At 34.3% G+C, this 16,630-nt stretch overlaps 1 protein-coding gene across 1 annotated transcript; it reads left to right on the plus strand.

The window, feature by feature from the left end:
• Positions 1-3,174: 3,174 nt before the first annotated feature.
• Positions 3,175-15,527, plus strand: LOC138307240 (ankyrin repeat and ELMO domain-containing protein D-like). Its single transcript, XM_069247881.1, has 7 exons — positions 3,175-3,614; positions 5,648-5,855; positions 7,839-7,862; positions 8,756-8,859; positions 10,384-10,457; positions 14,213-14,788; positions 15,267-15,527. The coding sequence occupies exons 1-7, from the start codon at positions 3,462-3,464 to the stop codon at positions 15,286-15,288; spliced, it is 1,161 nt and encodes a 386-aa protein (XP_069103982.1). The 5' UTR covers positions 3,175-3,461; the 3' UTR covers positions 15,289-15,527.
• Positions 15,528-16,630: the final 1,103 nt, after the last annotated feature.

Here is a 16,630-nt window from a genome sequence, read left to right on the forward strand (position 1 = left end):
CTCTGATCCAAAGGAGTCTGACGTCAACTTATATGTTCAGGTAAAATAAAGCCAGGAAACAGAAACCAGAGCCTACCTCACAGGGGCGAGCGCTCAATCGAAGGCAAAAGAAGCAGTGTCAAGGCAGACGTTAGCAAAAAGAGCAAAGATAAAATCCTAAATTTAGTCGCCTTTTCCTACCTCGTCCAAAAGTGGAAGCCTTCCTGCAGGATCATGTACAGTTTGTTGGATGATGATATCCAATTAATGAAAACATAAATGTATGATTATTGGCTCCGTATTTTGTGATGTCGATTCGGATATAGCTATGTTCGCAGTATCGATGGAAAACGGTATTTTACATTATACTTCCCGGCTTCTCTACCCTATACAAAGATATCTTTTAATTACCAATTGGTATCTTTGGTATGGTAGCAAGATGGTTACTTGATCAGTAGACTGCGATTCATTTACCAGACGAAGACTACGCAGCCGAAAAATTGGAGCAGATACAATAATTATGAGTTTTGTTATAATTTATCGCAATACACAATGTATTGAGTTGTATTTCTTGTAATTTTCACCATCACAAAATGCCATAAAACATGCAATGTGTGAATATAGATGCTTAGATATGATGATTCAGGCCCAAAAAGCACCAATATACTACGCACAGTACACATAGATGTTGTTTTTCATAGATTTTGTAATTATTACATTGTTTGTTTATTTTAATTAAATATACGGAAACAAAAATTGTTTTAAAAAAAAAATTTTTGTTAAAGTTCCGCATCGCTGATTAGCTGACTATTGACAAAAAGCGTGTCTATAACTAATTTTCTTTCATACCTACGGGTGTAATACTTGCTGGTCTACGACAATACACGCAAGTCGCCTGAGGCTGTATTGTATGGCTACCCATACAAGAAAGCCTCGTGACGTCATGGCGTCAACACAATCTCTATTTTCACAAATATGACTGGTTTTACTATAAAAGATGCAAACAACGGAATTTGTGTTGAAAATATCATGTATGAAAAAACAACTTCTAGTCATGGATTTCTCCGAATTAATTTCAAAATGGTGGGATATTATAGAAATAAAATTGCAATAAAATTTCGATGTATTTAAGAAAAATAAAGAGGGATATTCTACCCTCTATATCACAAAATGTTGCAAAACCCTCGGCAAGCCTCGGGTTTTACTACATTTTGTGACCCTCGGGTAGAATATCCATACCCTTCATATCCACATATGAAAGAGTCTTATATCACTGTTTGACAATCTTGTTTTTAGGTCATCTGACCCGAAGGGCCAGGGTGACTTATTTTCATCATGCTCCGTCCGTCGTCGTGCGCCGTCAGCCGTCAGCCGTGCTCCGTCAGTCGTCCGCCGTGCGCCATACTTGCACTTTTCATTCAAACGACTTGTTCTCAATAACCGAAAGGCCCATGGTACTGATATTTGGCATGCTGGGATGATAGGCTTCTAAGTTTGTTCAAATGAAGGACCTTGACCTTCATTCAAGATCACAGGGATCAAATAGGCTAAAATCTCTAAACGTCTTCTCTTCAAGAACCAAAATATACAGGTACTCATATTGGGCCTGCAGCATGCTGGGATAAAGGGTTACCAAGTTTGTTCAAATGAATGACCTTGACCTTCATTCATGGTCACAGGGGGAAAATAGGTTAAAATTATTTAGACGACTACTTGTAATTAACTGAATGGCCTAGAAACCTGATAATGGGCCTGTGGCATGCTGGGATGAAGGTGTTACCAAGTTGGTTAAAATGAAGGGCCTTGACCTTCTTTCAAGGTTACAGAGATCAAATAGGCTAAACATTTTAAACGACTCCTTCTCAGGAACCAAACGACCCAATGTACTCATATTGGGCCTGTGGTATGCTGGGATGAAGGGCTACCAAGTTTATTCAAATAAATGAACCTTGACCTTCAGGGTCAAATAGGCTAAAATCTTTAAACAACTTCTTGTGAATAACTAAGAGGCCTTGAGTACTAATATTGGGCATGTAACACACTAGGATAAAGAGCTACGTAGTTGGTTCAAGTGAATGACCTTATACACTTTTAAGGTCAAAGTCATGAAATATTTTGGAAACTTGCAGCTTCAAATAAGGGTTCTGTTGTATTGCCCTAATTGGTATCAACTATTATACCGTGACTATGTCGTTTTGTGCCAATAGTCAGATGACTGTAAAAACCCATGGGCCTCTTGTTATTCTTTCAGAACTAGATACAGCCGTTTCCTCCTAGTTTCCACTTCAGTCGGGAACAGCTTATTAATAATATAGTTAATTCCGTTGAGCTTATAGCCGTTATGTCCTAATGGTAAAGGAATTTAGCAACGATTGACCTGCACTTGTCTTTGTGGAACATAACGAAGCGATGTATATTTGCAAACTGTATATTGTGATCAATACCGAGTTCATGGAATAAAAAGTCACGAACTTTGAATTTAATATCCTCGCCAGGATGTTCCCCAAGTAAACTCTTAAAAATAAGGTTATACTTCATAGATCGGCAACGTATATTCTCAATGGTTGACTTTAGTTAATCCCTTTCGGCGCTCATTCCATCAATTTTATCTTGTAAAACACGGAGGTCTTTGCGCAGATCTGAGATACAATGTACCTGAAGTGTTTGTATTGGATTCATTCTGAATGGACTTCAACGATGCTGCAGTATTAGTAGTTGGCGCTTTCATGTTAACGAACATATTACTGATAGATTGGGCACTAGTTTCCATTTCAACGGATTTATTCTGAATACTGATCACAGATTTTTCGAGTTCTGAATGCCCTGCTTTGATATTCTTTATATCTTTATCTATGCCGTTGACCTTAGTCGAAAGGGAGGTAACAACTCCATGGATTTGGTCTATTGTTTTAACATGAACGTCAGAATGTAAGAATCTTTATTTTATAGTATTGAAATGTTTGTCCAATTTATTGAATAAATCAGTCTCAAAGTGTCTCAAAACAAGACCGGTGTCATATGCATCACCAATATTTACCTTGGAGGTCGTTTAATTTACAGAGGTAGATTTCTTCCCATAATCTGATTTCTTTGACATAATGACTAGTGATCCCTACAGTCGGTATATATCTCGGAGACGTGCGCGTCGGTAAAGCGTGACGGATATTTGGACATGCCGCGTGTATACACCTAGACCTGAACCATATCATCGAGACAATCAATGTCAATCATATTGCGCAATAATTCTGGGAACACAGTGGTGTAAATGCTACTGAATGCAAAACAAATACGGAGCTAACTCGAGTCGGGTATAGCAGGGCGCAGCCATCAAATCTTAAGTCGAACCATCAAAACATAGAAGATGCTCGTACGCATGATGACAACACGCTGAAGAGAGAATTTATGACGGAGCTGAAGGATAATTCAGACTTGATGATATAGGAGAACGTCGTGGGGTTGGGAAACCAGCATTAGGTGTCATCATGTACTACGCTAGGAATACACGTTATAACGACAATAGATATGGATCGACTTATTCACTGCGAAGTGATGATAGCATAAGCTCGGATCTAAACTCCTCGAGAGGGAGGGTTCTCCAACCAGACACAAACCACTACGAAAACCAGCCGAGGAGGGTAAGAGCTGTACTACCTCTGTGACATTAGTGTATCATACCCAACTCATACTGCGTGTTCATGGTTGTTAAATGTATACAAGCCCATACATTGTGCAATGGCACGGAATGCTATTGCTTAGTTATTCCATTGAAATGTGATGTCCATTAACTTCATTGTGATGACAAAATGGCCATTTTACTGAATGTTAATTCTAATCCTCAATTTAGATTTCGATGAATTCAAACCCGAATGCTTTAATAAGATAAAGAACTGTATATACTGCTCACTACATTTCATTTGAAGAGACACGATAGCATTACATTCGAAGAATCACATATATGCACTAAAATCAAATATTGATGTAACCGTAATCGCCTAATATAAAAATGAAATATTGACAGTAGTATATTGGTTACCGATATACTATTTATACTATACAACCCTTCTCTACATTTTTTTGTAATTGCCAGCACGATACTAGCAGAACCTTCGTTGTAAATTTTTTTTTCATGTTTGTCATTCTTTCTGTTATCTTCAATTTTGAAGAAATTAAGATAAAGATGATAGTTGTAATTTAACGGGTAGCTTTCTTTGTGCCCTATTAATATTCGTACATGATGTGAAGGACAAACATCTATGTGCACTCGAGTAGAGTCGTGTAAAATACGTAGAGTGATTTATTGAAGGCTTGTTTACTTCATATCCAAATCAACGCTTTAACGAACAAGAACAAATTCAAAATTAAAGTTTTTATATTGATATTTGTGTATTCGGGCATTATTCTCGTAAGCCTTAACAAAAGGGTATATACTGACGTTCATGAGCATATACTAAAACATTACAAACATTTATATACACATATAGTGCAGCTGTACTTCCTGGTCGTCGCGTATTGGCCAGCACCAACAATGGTTGGCACGGGTGTTTAGTACAGTGTTTTGTTGATGGAAAATTATAGATTATTCCAAAACAAGGTAGCCTATTTAAAAACAAAGATCACAAAAATATTTTATGGTCTACCGAATATGTACTAAAATACATATGACACGCACATATACATATATATAAGGTTACCTATTTTTCTGATACTAATACTGTACGAAGGCTAAACGACGAGTAAGCACTTACAAGGTAAAATACAATATTCTGATCATAGTTGTTTGTTTATTTGGTATTTCTTAGTAAAGAAGCAATTCGGCCCAGTTCTTTATCTTCCATTAACAAACAACAGTCATAATGCAGTATGTTTAACGTCGGTACTGACATAATATGCAAAGCGATGCAAACTGTTCTCAAATGCATTCGTTGGATGTTCGTGTATTTGGTGTTAGATTTATTGTATAAATCGATTTAAAGATGTTATAAATACTAAGCAATTCTGGTGATTAACCAATTTGTTTTTATTATCACTTGTACTGATAGTAAATGCAGACTGATTTGGTCACTTTATTAGATATATCACAGAATAAGAAGCGAGCATGTACTGGTTACATCAATATAACCTCGATTTCACCTAGAAATATGATTCAAATCCAGTTAGATAGTGTAAATAAAAGTCTACTTTGAACAAACACTGAATGTTAAACCCTAAATGGCAAATTTTCCCGTACAATGTCTATTTGAAGCAATATATTTTAAAAATATTCTGGCTCATGTTTCACGATGTTTACTTTACCATGTATTTTAATCAGAAACATACATACATGTACTTAGAGATTGGAAACTCCTTCTTCGTGTTTTTTAACGGCAGAGGGACCTTCGTTTTATAGGCATTTTAACATTGCTAACTACTTTTAAGTATATTCGTTTAAACATGTTATTTTTACATTCATAACTAAGTGTAAACAGATCATGGTTTGATATGACCAGTTTTCTGATTAATATGTTTATTTATAATTTTTGAAGGCTCGAAATCATGCAGTTTTATCTGATTTAACACTTTTATATTTCATCAGATTTAATTCAACACTTTGATTTTTAAAGGTTTCTAAACACACTCACTGAAACTTTGTTCAGAATTTTGTCTGATTCGTCACTTTTATTTTTGCCAGGTGTCGACACCATCCAGCTTCGAACCAGATTACTGTGTCTTAAATTACAAACATTCTAATGACTATGAATCTTTTCCCCACAAGAAGGCGTCCAATCCTAGTCGGTGCAATGTCCACCGACTCCCCCTCATCCTCCTCGTCTTCAGCCTATTGGTCTGTGTGGGCGTGGCCATAGCCGTGGTCCTCGTCTTTGTAACGGCTCCCTCAGGTATGCACATTTATAAATGATTAATACATTTTATATTGATTAATCAAAGGTAGTAGAACTTCAATTGAAAAAAAAAAGATGATTTGAAAATTATCATTGTATGAAATGACACAAAACAAATTCAAATTATTTACCTTTTATGGTTCAATTCCTTATAATAAAGTAATAATTAATTTGCATATTGCATAACTATTTGCTTTAGATTACTCTGCCAGTCTATTAGGTTGATTCGCAAAACAATAAACAGACGTGAATAGTTTTTAAAAAAATATTAATAATGAATGCGCCTTTTATTTTTAAATATTTCCACGGACATGTTTACCTAACTAAACAATTAAGAACAATATATCAGTTTTTATTTTGATAAAGAGATACATATTTCAGCCCATGCTTAAATAGGCTAGGCAATGAGCAACTTAGGTTGGACAAAATGTTAACAAACCAAGATTTATCAACTCTTTTGAGTTCAGTAAAGATACACCAAAGTCCACTAAAAAGTCCACCCGAATTCCCCATGGCACATCTCATTTTCGGTTTAGATCCAAAATAGCCGCCTTAACTAAACGTTCAATGTTAGAATAGGCAAAATATTGGAACTAGTTGGTCAAGAAATATAATTGAGATGTCGTCAAATATAACTAATTTCAGGATAAGCATTTTTTAGTTACAACTGTAAATTCGTTTGAAGCCATTTAAGGTCATTTGACCTAGGTCATGGTGACGTATATTTGTATAGGATAATCTTTTGTCCGTTGTTGAGCGTTGTATCTCTACTTTTTCTCGTGGACACGATAACTTAAGTAATTGATATTATTTGAGCTTAAAGAAAACTTAAAGAGTTCATTCGACAATCACTTACAGAGCTAAAGCCCTTTGCAATAATGTCATTTTTGGACTTTCGTAACACGATGACATTAGTTAATACTCACTTAACTTAATGAAATTATTGTATAGTACAGCCTAACACCAGAAAGATCTCGAACAAGTTCGACAAATTTGACGTATTCGACAGTTATTGCCCTTTTATACTTTGCGTATTAAATTGACCTTGTGAACACGGTAATGACTTGAGCAAATACATATATTCACTGATCTTCATGAAACATTTCATACATTCTAACATCAATGCAGAACTTGCTATAGTTAAAACCAATCTGGAATTTAAGCTCAAACTGAATAGTTTTGTTAATTTTAGGCTGGCGTTTTATGTACTTCTCGAGACGACCATATAACCTCGCTTAACAAACTACTGAAAATGTACTTATACAATATATGTTATAATGAAGACTTGATTTTGTTTCTGATAGGTGCCACCTACGAAGTGAAGTTATATACATGTATAGTTCATGATTAAACAAAAACAAAACCAAAAAGGTCTGACATATGAAAAGAATGTCGCAAATCTTACAGAATATAAATAAATGTAACAGCCGAATTGGAGAACATAATGCTAATCAGATGATAGATGTGGTTGTATATAAGACTTTCCTGTATCCATGACATAAAAAACAGACAATGGAGCAATTCACTATTAGACTTGTTTCCACTAATGACTTTCATGTCATCCCATCCATTGCATATCTGTATAGGGAGCTCAATCGAATACATTTGTAAGTATTTTGATGGGTATAAAACAATCAATATGTTACCATGCTATAAATACCCATGTCTCAGAGCCTTAACATTTCCATTCTATTGCACATCACATTTTATATTACTCTCGAACAGAATAATGAGATTTGTATTTGTTTCCATCTTTTTTCTGTTGCTAGCTTTTGACTCTTCTCGTTCTAATTACAAATTAAGATTTTAAGAAATGAAGCTATAATGATTCAATTCGAGAGTTAAATACATTTACTACTAGTGATTTTCAAGGTCTTCACTAGAGAGTAGCAATTGTTGTGATTGTCTTCAGATTACAAAAGTCGGGAGTTTATTGTCTTCTTTTAGGTCTTTTATTTATCTTCTCATGTTTTCTTTCAGTGAAAGATTCTAAACCAGTTGGAGGCAAGTATTTAATTTTCCTTTCAAACATAATTGTGCCATTGTAATATTTAAGACTTGAACCTTTTTCATTTGGCATTCATAGCCAATATCAATGCCAGGGGGACAAAGGCAAATTCCATGAAGTGTGCTTTAAAGATATCCAGTGTTTATATTTACTTTTTATAACGATTGTATGATAATTTTGCATAACTCTATAATGAATAAAGAATTCATTATCGTCAAAGACGGAACAACTATTTGAATAGTCATTTTCCTTCATCTCTGACACGTCAACTGTGACGTCGTAATGATAACGACGTCATAATAGGCGGATGGCAGTTCATAGGCTGATAATTACCAACTGAGCTTGGTAAGGCTACATGGTATGTCTGCAGTGAAAACGTAAATATAAAATTGTGATCATTAAGGTATACTGTAAAGTATCGTTTTTGGCAGCTATCAAATTGCACGATTTTCGTTTCAAAGAATGATTTATTTTGTGAATAAGTTGTTTAATTCAAAAACCTTTCAACAAAAGTGATCATGCTGTAGATACTAATTCGCGGAAACAAGTTTTCGCGACATCAGTTTGATAGAATAATTCACGAAAATAGACTGCACGTGACAGAAAATAGTTTTAGTAATATCTAGTATACAGTATTAACAGGAAATCATTGGGCATCAACATATAATCTTAGAGGCCAATGTTATTTTGTCTAGCTCTATATTATTTGTATTGATAAATATATGACCCCATGTGATCAGATTTAACAATCAAATAAATTGTAAAAATGGTATTTTTAAATGCAATATTTAGTTAATACTAGAAGGGAAGAACAAGCTATTATTCGTGGTGTATGATTTCATTGTTCCATGCAGACTTACCTGAGACACATATATTTAACTATAAATAGGTGAGGCCAAACTAGAGGTGACATTAAACACAACACTTACTGATGCACTTAGTGTAGCTAACTCTACAGAACGACAGGCATTTGAGGAAGATTTCTGTAGCCAGGTAAGGCTTCAGTTTAAATGTATTTACTTTGTCATGGACTGTTTGTTTTGTTGCTCCATAATTTAAGATTGGAAATTTTCGCTCGTATTATAGTTATATAACAATTCTTTTTGAGTGGAGAACTGAAGTAGAATCTGTAGAAATTATATTTGATTTAAGCATTCATGTTACTATCTTTTTAACTTCATAGGGGGGAAGAAATTTTGTTTGAAAACTGTGTGAATCCGCAAGAGTTTGCAAACAAAATGTATTTCATAGCCCCATGAAGTTATAAAATAGTTCATCAATGCTTATAATTATTTTTTCAGACTTCTTGATAACATTAAATACGTCTAAACATACGATTCTATTGATTTTCCATCGGATTATTTTTCTTAATCAATACGCAACGTTTACGTCTCTATTGTGACGTCATAAATACGTCGGGGTTTTGAAAAAAATATGCTAATCAATAGTTGGATTTAGTATGAAAACAAATAATAATTATAAACATGTACTAACTTATATTAAGTTTTGTTATTTTGATACTTTGATTGCTTTGTTAATAATGTATTAATAATGCATTTTTATTTTGTCATTTTCTTCATACATAATTATATATATATTCATACATAGATATGATAGGTGAATTCCTATTGTTCCGACTTGTAGTGTAATTTTGTCAATAAACAATAAAATCTAGTGGCAATGAAGATGTACTAATTTTAATCTTCAAAACAGATACACACATTTTAAACACGGCCTGGTTGAGAACATTACTTAATCGCACTGAGAATTAATGATGCTGATATAGTATACATATATCGTAATAAAGTGTAAAATGGGGGAAAACATATGCTTATGCCAATTGATCAGGGTCAGGTTCACGAATATCCCTTGATTTCAAGAATGCGTTTCAACAAAACAATACCCATAAAATAACCTTAGCACATAATGTTAAGTTAAGAAACTTTCCTTAATTTTCTGTAATGTTTTCTCATAGGAAATTGTAAGTTGTTTGTCACACAATATGTAACAAGGAGCAAAACGTCAAGTTATATTCTACCCCGATATTGTTAGTATTTGTAGATGTAGTTAAAATCAAACTATATCAAAGAATACTGATAATGATTTCTCAATAACTTTGGTATTGCAGTTATTGAAAGTCGAAGTTTGTAAACATGCCTTCATTGAATTGGTCGCCACAGAAGTTGACGATAGTTGCCAAAGGAAGTCGGAAAGTCCATGACCCGTTCTCGGAAGTGTTCAAAATTTTCCGAATCGTTATTGCCCATCTTGATTCAATTTAGTCCTATCTCTGCATGATTTACAACAGTTTTTCTTCAAAATTCTTTTAAATCACAAAAATAATCAGATAGATATGGATATTCGGACATTAAAAAATTCCTTAAAATTGACGAATGTTCATGAAACTGAGCTTAGTTTGAAATTACTGCACTCGTAATTCTCCTAAACTAAAACGTTCAACTAAATGGAATTGTAGTTACGGGACATGCTTATCGTTGTAAACATATTTATTTTAAGATGATTGATGTCTACACGAACGACCAAAGTACAGTTAAGAATATGAAACCAGCGTGTAAAGTGGAGAGCTTGAGGTAGGTGTTAAACTTGTATACAAATAACAACTTTCTCTTTAATTTAGTTTATGTCTCTGTTACCTTTCTAAACCGATACACATACATTGTATATTGTGTGTGATATGATATTGTTATAGAATCAATGCAGATCATATATGTTTGGTTTCGATGACTAGTACGGTTTGCACAGTGTATCATGTAAATGATACTTTGCAGCATGTGTTTAGCGTTTAGAAAAAAAAAACTAAAAATACACGTATGTGAGTTTCGCGTCTTTTATACCTTGTATCGACATTAAGGGCTATTGGACTTGACTATGGGTATAAATACAGATTACCTGAAATGAGACTTTTAACTTAATACTTCCAATTATTAGCACACCATATGAAAAAGAAAACAATGGTGTTGTCAAAAAATAAATATATATTTCAATATAATTTTAAACTTAATTATAATCAAATTCCAGAACTGTACGAAATTCTAAGACAGCTCTAAATGTTATGATTTAAAATGTTGATAAGTATCCTATCATATCTTCAATCTATGCGTATTTACTTTTAGAAGTTAATGAATACACCATATACCAAAATATCTGTCAACAATGGCTTCACGAGGCAGACATGTTGTTTCCATAAGAATAGTTCGTATGAGGCCATTTAGGTTAAATTGCGTGAATAAGTTTTAACAAATAACAATAATCCTAATTTCTAAACTAGTAGCAATGATGGTATTGATATATTTATTGGGTTTATATATTGCAAAACACGAAAATGCCGCTCCCTACATTTTCAACATACAATCATAACCTGTGGTACACCCTTGGAAATGTCAACAACGTATAGATTAACGCACCTGTCACATTTCTGTCATTTTGACGATGCGCTTAACATTTCTGCTGAATGTTGGGAAATATGGCATGTTATTATCTGCTTAATCTAATCATGACAAACATATACTTATAAGTCTCTTGTCATGTAACATTACATGTATGTCTCGCCATTAGAATCCGTTAGACTAAAAAATACAATCTCTAATAATTTTAAAACCGAGAGTACGTGAACCGGAAATGGCTGCCCAATATGTCATCGCAAAAATAAGATCATGTGTTAATGTGAAGACACGTAATCGTGGATGCCGGCATGTGTTGATTGCAAGATATTTACGTTATTTGTTATCGGGGAAATGTCATATTTTGATATGGCAAAGGATTTGTTCGAGATTGGCATAGTTTCTGTTGTATTAGGTTTTCACTTCCAGCCACGTGTTCCGTCCCACATTGTTTGTGTGTACGGCAAATGTGTCCAAAAGTCAAACTAGCTTGTAATTTGTACAGACGAAAATGTAAACAAAACTCGGTAAATAAATGTAACCACAATAACACTGAACATGTATGGAAAGGTGATTGTTTACAAACAATTATGGATTATTATAATGAATTTCAAACAGTTCTTAACACCAACAAAATTTAGTTTTTTGTTGTTACAGTGTTATTTTTTCATGAATGTCGAGTGTCAACGTGTATGTATGTATTTTAAACGAATTGTGGAAACTATTAGAGCATTCCGTGCAGTTTATAGCTTGTTTGATAAATTACCCCAGTGAGATGATATTCATGGCATCATTAATATTCATGAATGATTCATAAACTTTCAAGAATAAAAGCAGATTGTGGTTCATGAACGTTCATCAATCTCTTTTATTAATGAAATCATGAGCCTTCATGAACAACCCATTCATGAAAATAAATAAAAAATCATGACTATTTTAGGAATATTCATGAACTTAAAACCATCATGAATGATCATGAATATTTGTTCGTGATAATTCATGAGTTATTTATGATCTACAACTGTCATTAACAATTCATGAAAATTCATGAAACTTCATGACCAGGAACAATTCTTGAATATGCATGAACTTGAGTCGTGTTCATGAAGTTTAATGAATGCAATTTGGAATCAGCGGCATCTAAATTTCATGAACTCTGCTGGGGGTCTAGAATTGAAATTTTCTATCAAACCAATGTCAATTCTATTGGAATCATTTCAATATTTGGTTAAACAAATTCTTATGAAAATATGTATAATCCATATATAAAAAAGTTAACAACAAAAGATCACCAACAGTTTACTGTGTTCATTATATTTTCATACTGCCACAGATAAGTGCTAACAAAATCTATTTTGAGTGATACACAACAATCAATTTCATAAAACATTCCAAGTAAATTGGTATTTGTCCAAAATAAATCTATAGTTGTAAAGCATGATAGTTTATATTGCCAATTGAATTCGATAACATTTGACAAAATTTCACAAACCAATATTTATGCATAATCACTATAGCAATATCAGTGCGCACCAATTTCATGTTGAGAAAGAACTGCAGATAAATCAAAACTTACTGAAAATGTTCATCTGTGTTTAAAGAAATCAAGGAATGGAATAATCCGTTCATTAGTGTGCCAAAACATTTTAAGATGAATAATGTTCACCTTCAACATGTCAGCAGATATAGCAGCCATTTTGGATTGTGACTGTTTAGGCGGGAAATATATATAGAAGTCATGTGACTCATGTGTCATGTGACAAGTCATGTGACTTCAGTGTATATTCTTTAAAATTCATCAAAATGAATTAAATATCATATAAAAAATAATTCATGACGTTTTATGCATAACTGATATTAATTGAAATTCTTAAAAATGAATGAAACGTTTTCATTCATTTTGAAGAATTTTAATGAATATTAGTCATGCATAAAACTTCATGGATAATTCTTGACACATTGATCATGAACAATCATGAATGTTTCATAAAACTTCATGAATTATAGTTCATGAGAGTCATTTGATGAATATTCATGACCCTTTTTTCCTGAACCATAATCTGCTTTTATTCTTGAAAGTTCATGAATCATTCATGAATATTAATGATGCCATGAATACCATCTCGCAAGGGTGTCGTCCAATAGCCCTTAAATGGTAGGCAATCAATTTAATTGTGTTTTTCACTAACTTAAGATAACTATCCTAATGAATGAATTTACGTTATAATCAGCCTTCCATTAAAGTTTCATTTCATGCTGAATCCACTGTAACGATCGATATTGGCCTATAAGAGAGCCGAAATCTAGGGATCATATATTCCTGGTTTAGAGAAAGTGCCTCAATCACCGCCATGTTCAGTACTTTCGGGTTTTGTCGGAATTTCGAATCGTTTCACGTGGCTGACGTCCACACGACCTGCACGTGGTGATCCACGTAACTAGCGTTAGCGCACAAGTGTTTGTACGTTTTCCGTCTGGCTAATATGAGCAAATCGTGCTGGTATTTGAAACATCTGATTCACACATTGCTGTAATTCAATATTGTTCGTATCAAATACTATAATTTACGAGTATTATTTCCTTTGTAGATCCAGTCTACTGAAGTCAACCACATGTTTTGTTTACGAAAAATTTTCTCTTGGTTTCACAACTCTCGTGTTACTTCCTATTTTTTTCGTGTACGCGTAAACATTTTTTTTTATACTTTTATAACTATTAATTCTTCCAGTGCTGTAACTTTATAAAGTGGAAAATTAAAAAAATAAGAACTTGGACAGATGGAGAATATTGAGTATAACACTTTAAAAGTTTTCACTTTGACACTTTAAGTCATATCCATTTGAAGTAAATGTTAACATTAACTACATATACGAAAAATTCCAATACCACATAGCATATGTAACATGACGTTACATTCGTTTATATACCTGCTACTTTGTTCCAAGGTCTGGAAGTGGTATAATTGTGATCTTTGTGATAACGGTCATTGGTGACACATCTGGAATAACAGACGTCATGTTTAAAGAAATCCTAGATACAGTTCTGGCGGACGAGCCTTCTGTTACCATAGGCAACCTAACGATAAAAGTGGAAGTAGTTGTTGTGATAACATTTACAACATTTATAACAACAACAACAACCACTAAACTTTCAACATCAACTACCACTCCAACGACAACTACAACTCCGACCACAACTACTATTCAAACCACAACTACCACTCCAACAACAACCACCACTCCACTCACAAGTACCAATCCAACCACAAATATCACTCCACCCCACAACTACCACTTCACCCACAACTACCACTCCAACGACAATTATCACTCCAACCACAACCACAACTCCAACAACAACTACCATTCCAACTACAACTACCACTCCAACCACAACCACCACTCCAACCACAACTCAAACTACAACTACCACTCCAGCTACAACTACCACTACAACCATTATAACTACAGAATCAACGTCCACTACACCAGCTTTGACAACAACGATGTTCGTTCCCTCAGGTGAGTCTTGCACTTGATACTGAAACTTGAATTAAGTAGATTAAAATATATATTGATAACGACTGGTAATACGTATTCAATAGTTAGATTAAATAGGAAAATGTGTATGTTTTTTTTCATGTGTTGCCAATGATTCAACACTCATTGCCTCATCAGCTAGTTCAACAGTGCAACTGAGTATTTGGTTATGCATCATTATGATTGGTTTAACATTCTCGAAATTTTGTCGATGGTCCAAAAAAAATTACCACTAGTAATATTACGTTGCTTCATATTTTTGTTTTTTAATTGACCCAATGGAATTAAAAAACCCCACTCAAAAGTATTATTTCAGCGACCAACATGTTAAATGCTTTTTGGATCTGCACTTACAAAAACGCTAAAGTATATATGGTTTATATTGTTCGATTAGTCTATTGTTTTACAACGAAATGTTCAAAACAAATTGCTTTCATTGTTAACTTAATTTCACTTTCAGATATAGCGTTCAATGCATATGATAGGAGGGAGGAGGTCGGGAGTACAGATATTGTCATTGGCTGTAATGTACGAAACGCCCCAGGCTGGACAAACGTTCTGGGTGACCAGACAAACGACAGGATCAACGTCTGCTATGACCATATTTAGTCTGGACAAAGGCGGGACTGCCGACCAACCTTTATCACCAAGTGCGACCTACGTACACACGGCAGACGATTCATCGCTCTCTGTCACCTTGACCTTGTCCACCCTGAACTGTGAGGACGAGGGATATATAAATGTTACAGCTACTGGGACCTCAAGCTTCCACTCACAACAAGCATGACTTTGATATATACAGTAAGGTGTGTTTTTTTTTCTACTATATTTACGTAGTGTTGTTACAATCCCATGCCATTGTATAAAATTGCTCGGTGCTGGATAGATATATTGATATTCCTCTAATGAAATAACACCTTTCGGTATTTGGATTGTCGAGATTTTAATATTTGAGCCGACTACTTTTTATTTTATTGTCACGTCACAAATTGTAAACGTTATCATCAAATGGCGTCATATTGATATACTCCGATTGCTGCTTGCAGAAACAAACCGCTGTTGAAATTGAATGTGTGACGTCGTAGCACAAGCGACTCTTAATTCATAAATGCCTTTTGCTTAGTGCTGTACGAAAATTCTACTGATGGACAATCATTACAAATGTAAGGGATAACAACACCCATGACAGCAAACTTGATTTCAATCAAAATGCTTCGATTTCTTGCTATTGTGATTCGATATCTCTTTTCAAAACAATACTTTTAGAACGACAAGCATACAGTTCTTAATTAATTTTAGGTCACGCAAGCCTATTTCGTACGAGTTGCCTCCTTCCAAAAATGTTTCGTAAACGTTAAGCTGTGCGTACTACTATCATGCAACACATTTTTTTATATAAGATTAATCACATGACATGTTGGAAGGTTAAAATATTATACAGTTGTTTCATGCCTTATCAGTCAACAGTCAAAACTCTTTCCCCGAGGTCTTGGAACCAACCCGAGGAACTGTTTTCTCGAGGCCGCAGCCTCTTTTTCCGCACTTTTCGAACTCGAAAATCCGTTTGTCCTTGCCCTGGCAATACGATTCCACAATCCTCACTGCTCCATTAATCACATTTTTTGGTATTAAAAAAAACTCTGTTTTCAAACCAGATCCAAAATTCCTTGATCGGAAATTTCGTCTGGTTCTGACGCCATTTTACGTCCGTCACAACTGTCGATTTCAAAGGCGGCGCGACAGCTGAAAATTTGGCGCGATGGCGCTCTCGTTTTCGTGACGTCAACGCAATTAACGCCATGCAAACATTACAGGCCGGTCAAC

The sequence above is a fragment of the Argopecten irradians genome, chromosome 14 (assembly GCF_041381155.1).
Source record: "Argopecten irradians isolate NY chromosome 14, Ai_NY, whole genome shotgun sequence".
NCBI classification, from domain to species: domain Eukaryota; kingdom Metazoa; phylum Mollusca; class Bivalvia; order Pectinida; family Pectinidae; genus Argopecten; species Argopecten irradians.

What these genes read in the sequence shown, in the direction of transcription:
- LOC138307240 (XM_069247881.1), top strand. Translation starts at nt 3,462, where the DNA reads ATGTACTACGCTAGGAATACACGTTATAACGACAATAGATATGGATCG. An exon ending in CTTTGTAACGGCTCCCTCAG is followed by an intron (nt 5,856 to 7,838) that starts GTATGCACATTT and finishes GTTTTCTTTCAG; the next exon opens with TGAAAGATTCTAAACCAGTT. An exon ending in AGGAAGATTTCTGTAGCCAG is followed by an intron (nt 8,860 to 10,383) that starts GTAAGGCTTCAG and finishes ATTTATTTTAAG; the next exon opens with ATGATTGATGTCTACACGAA.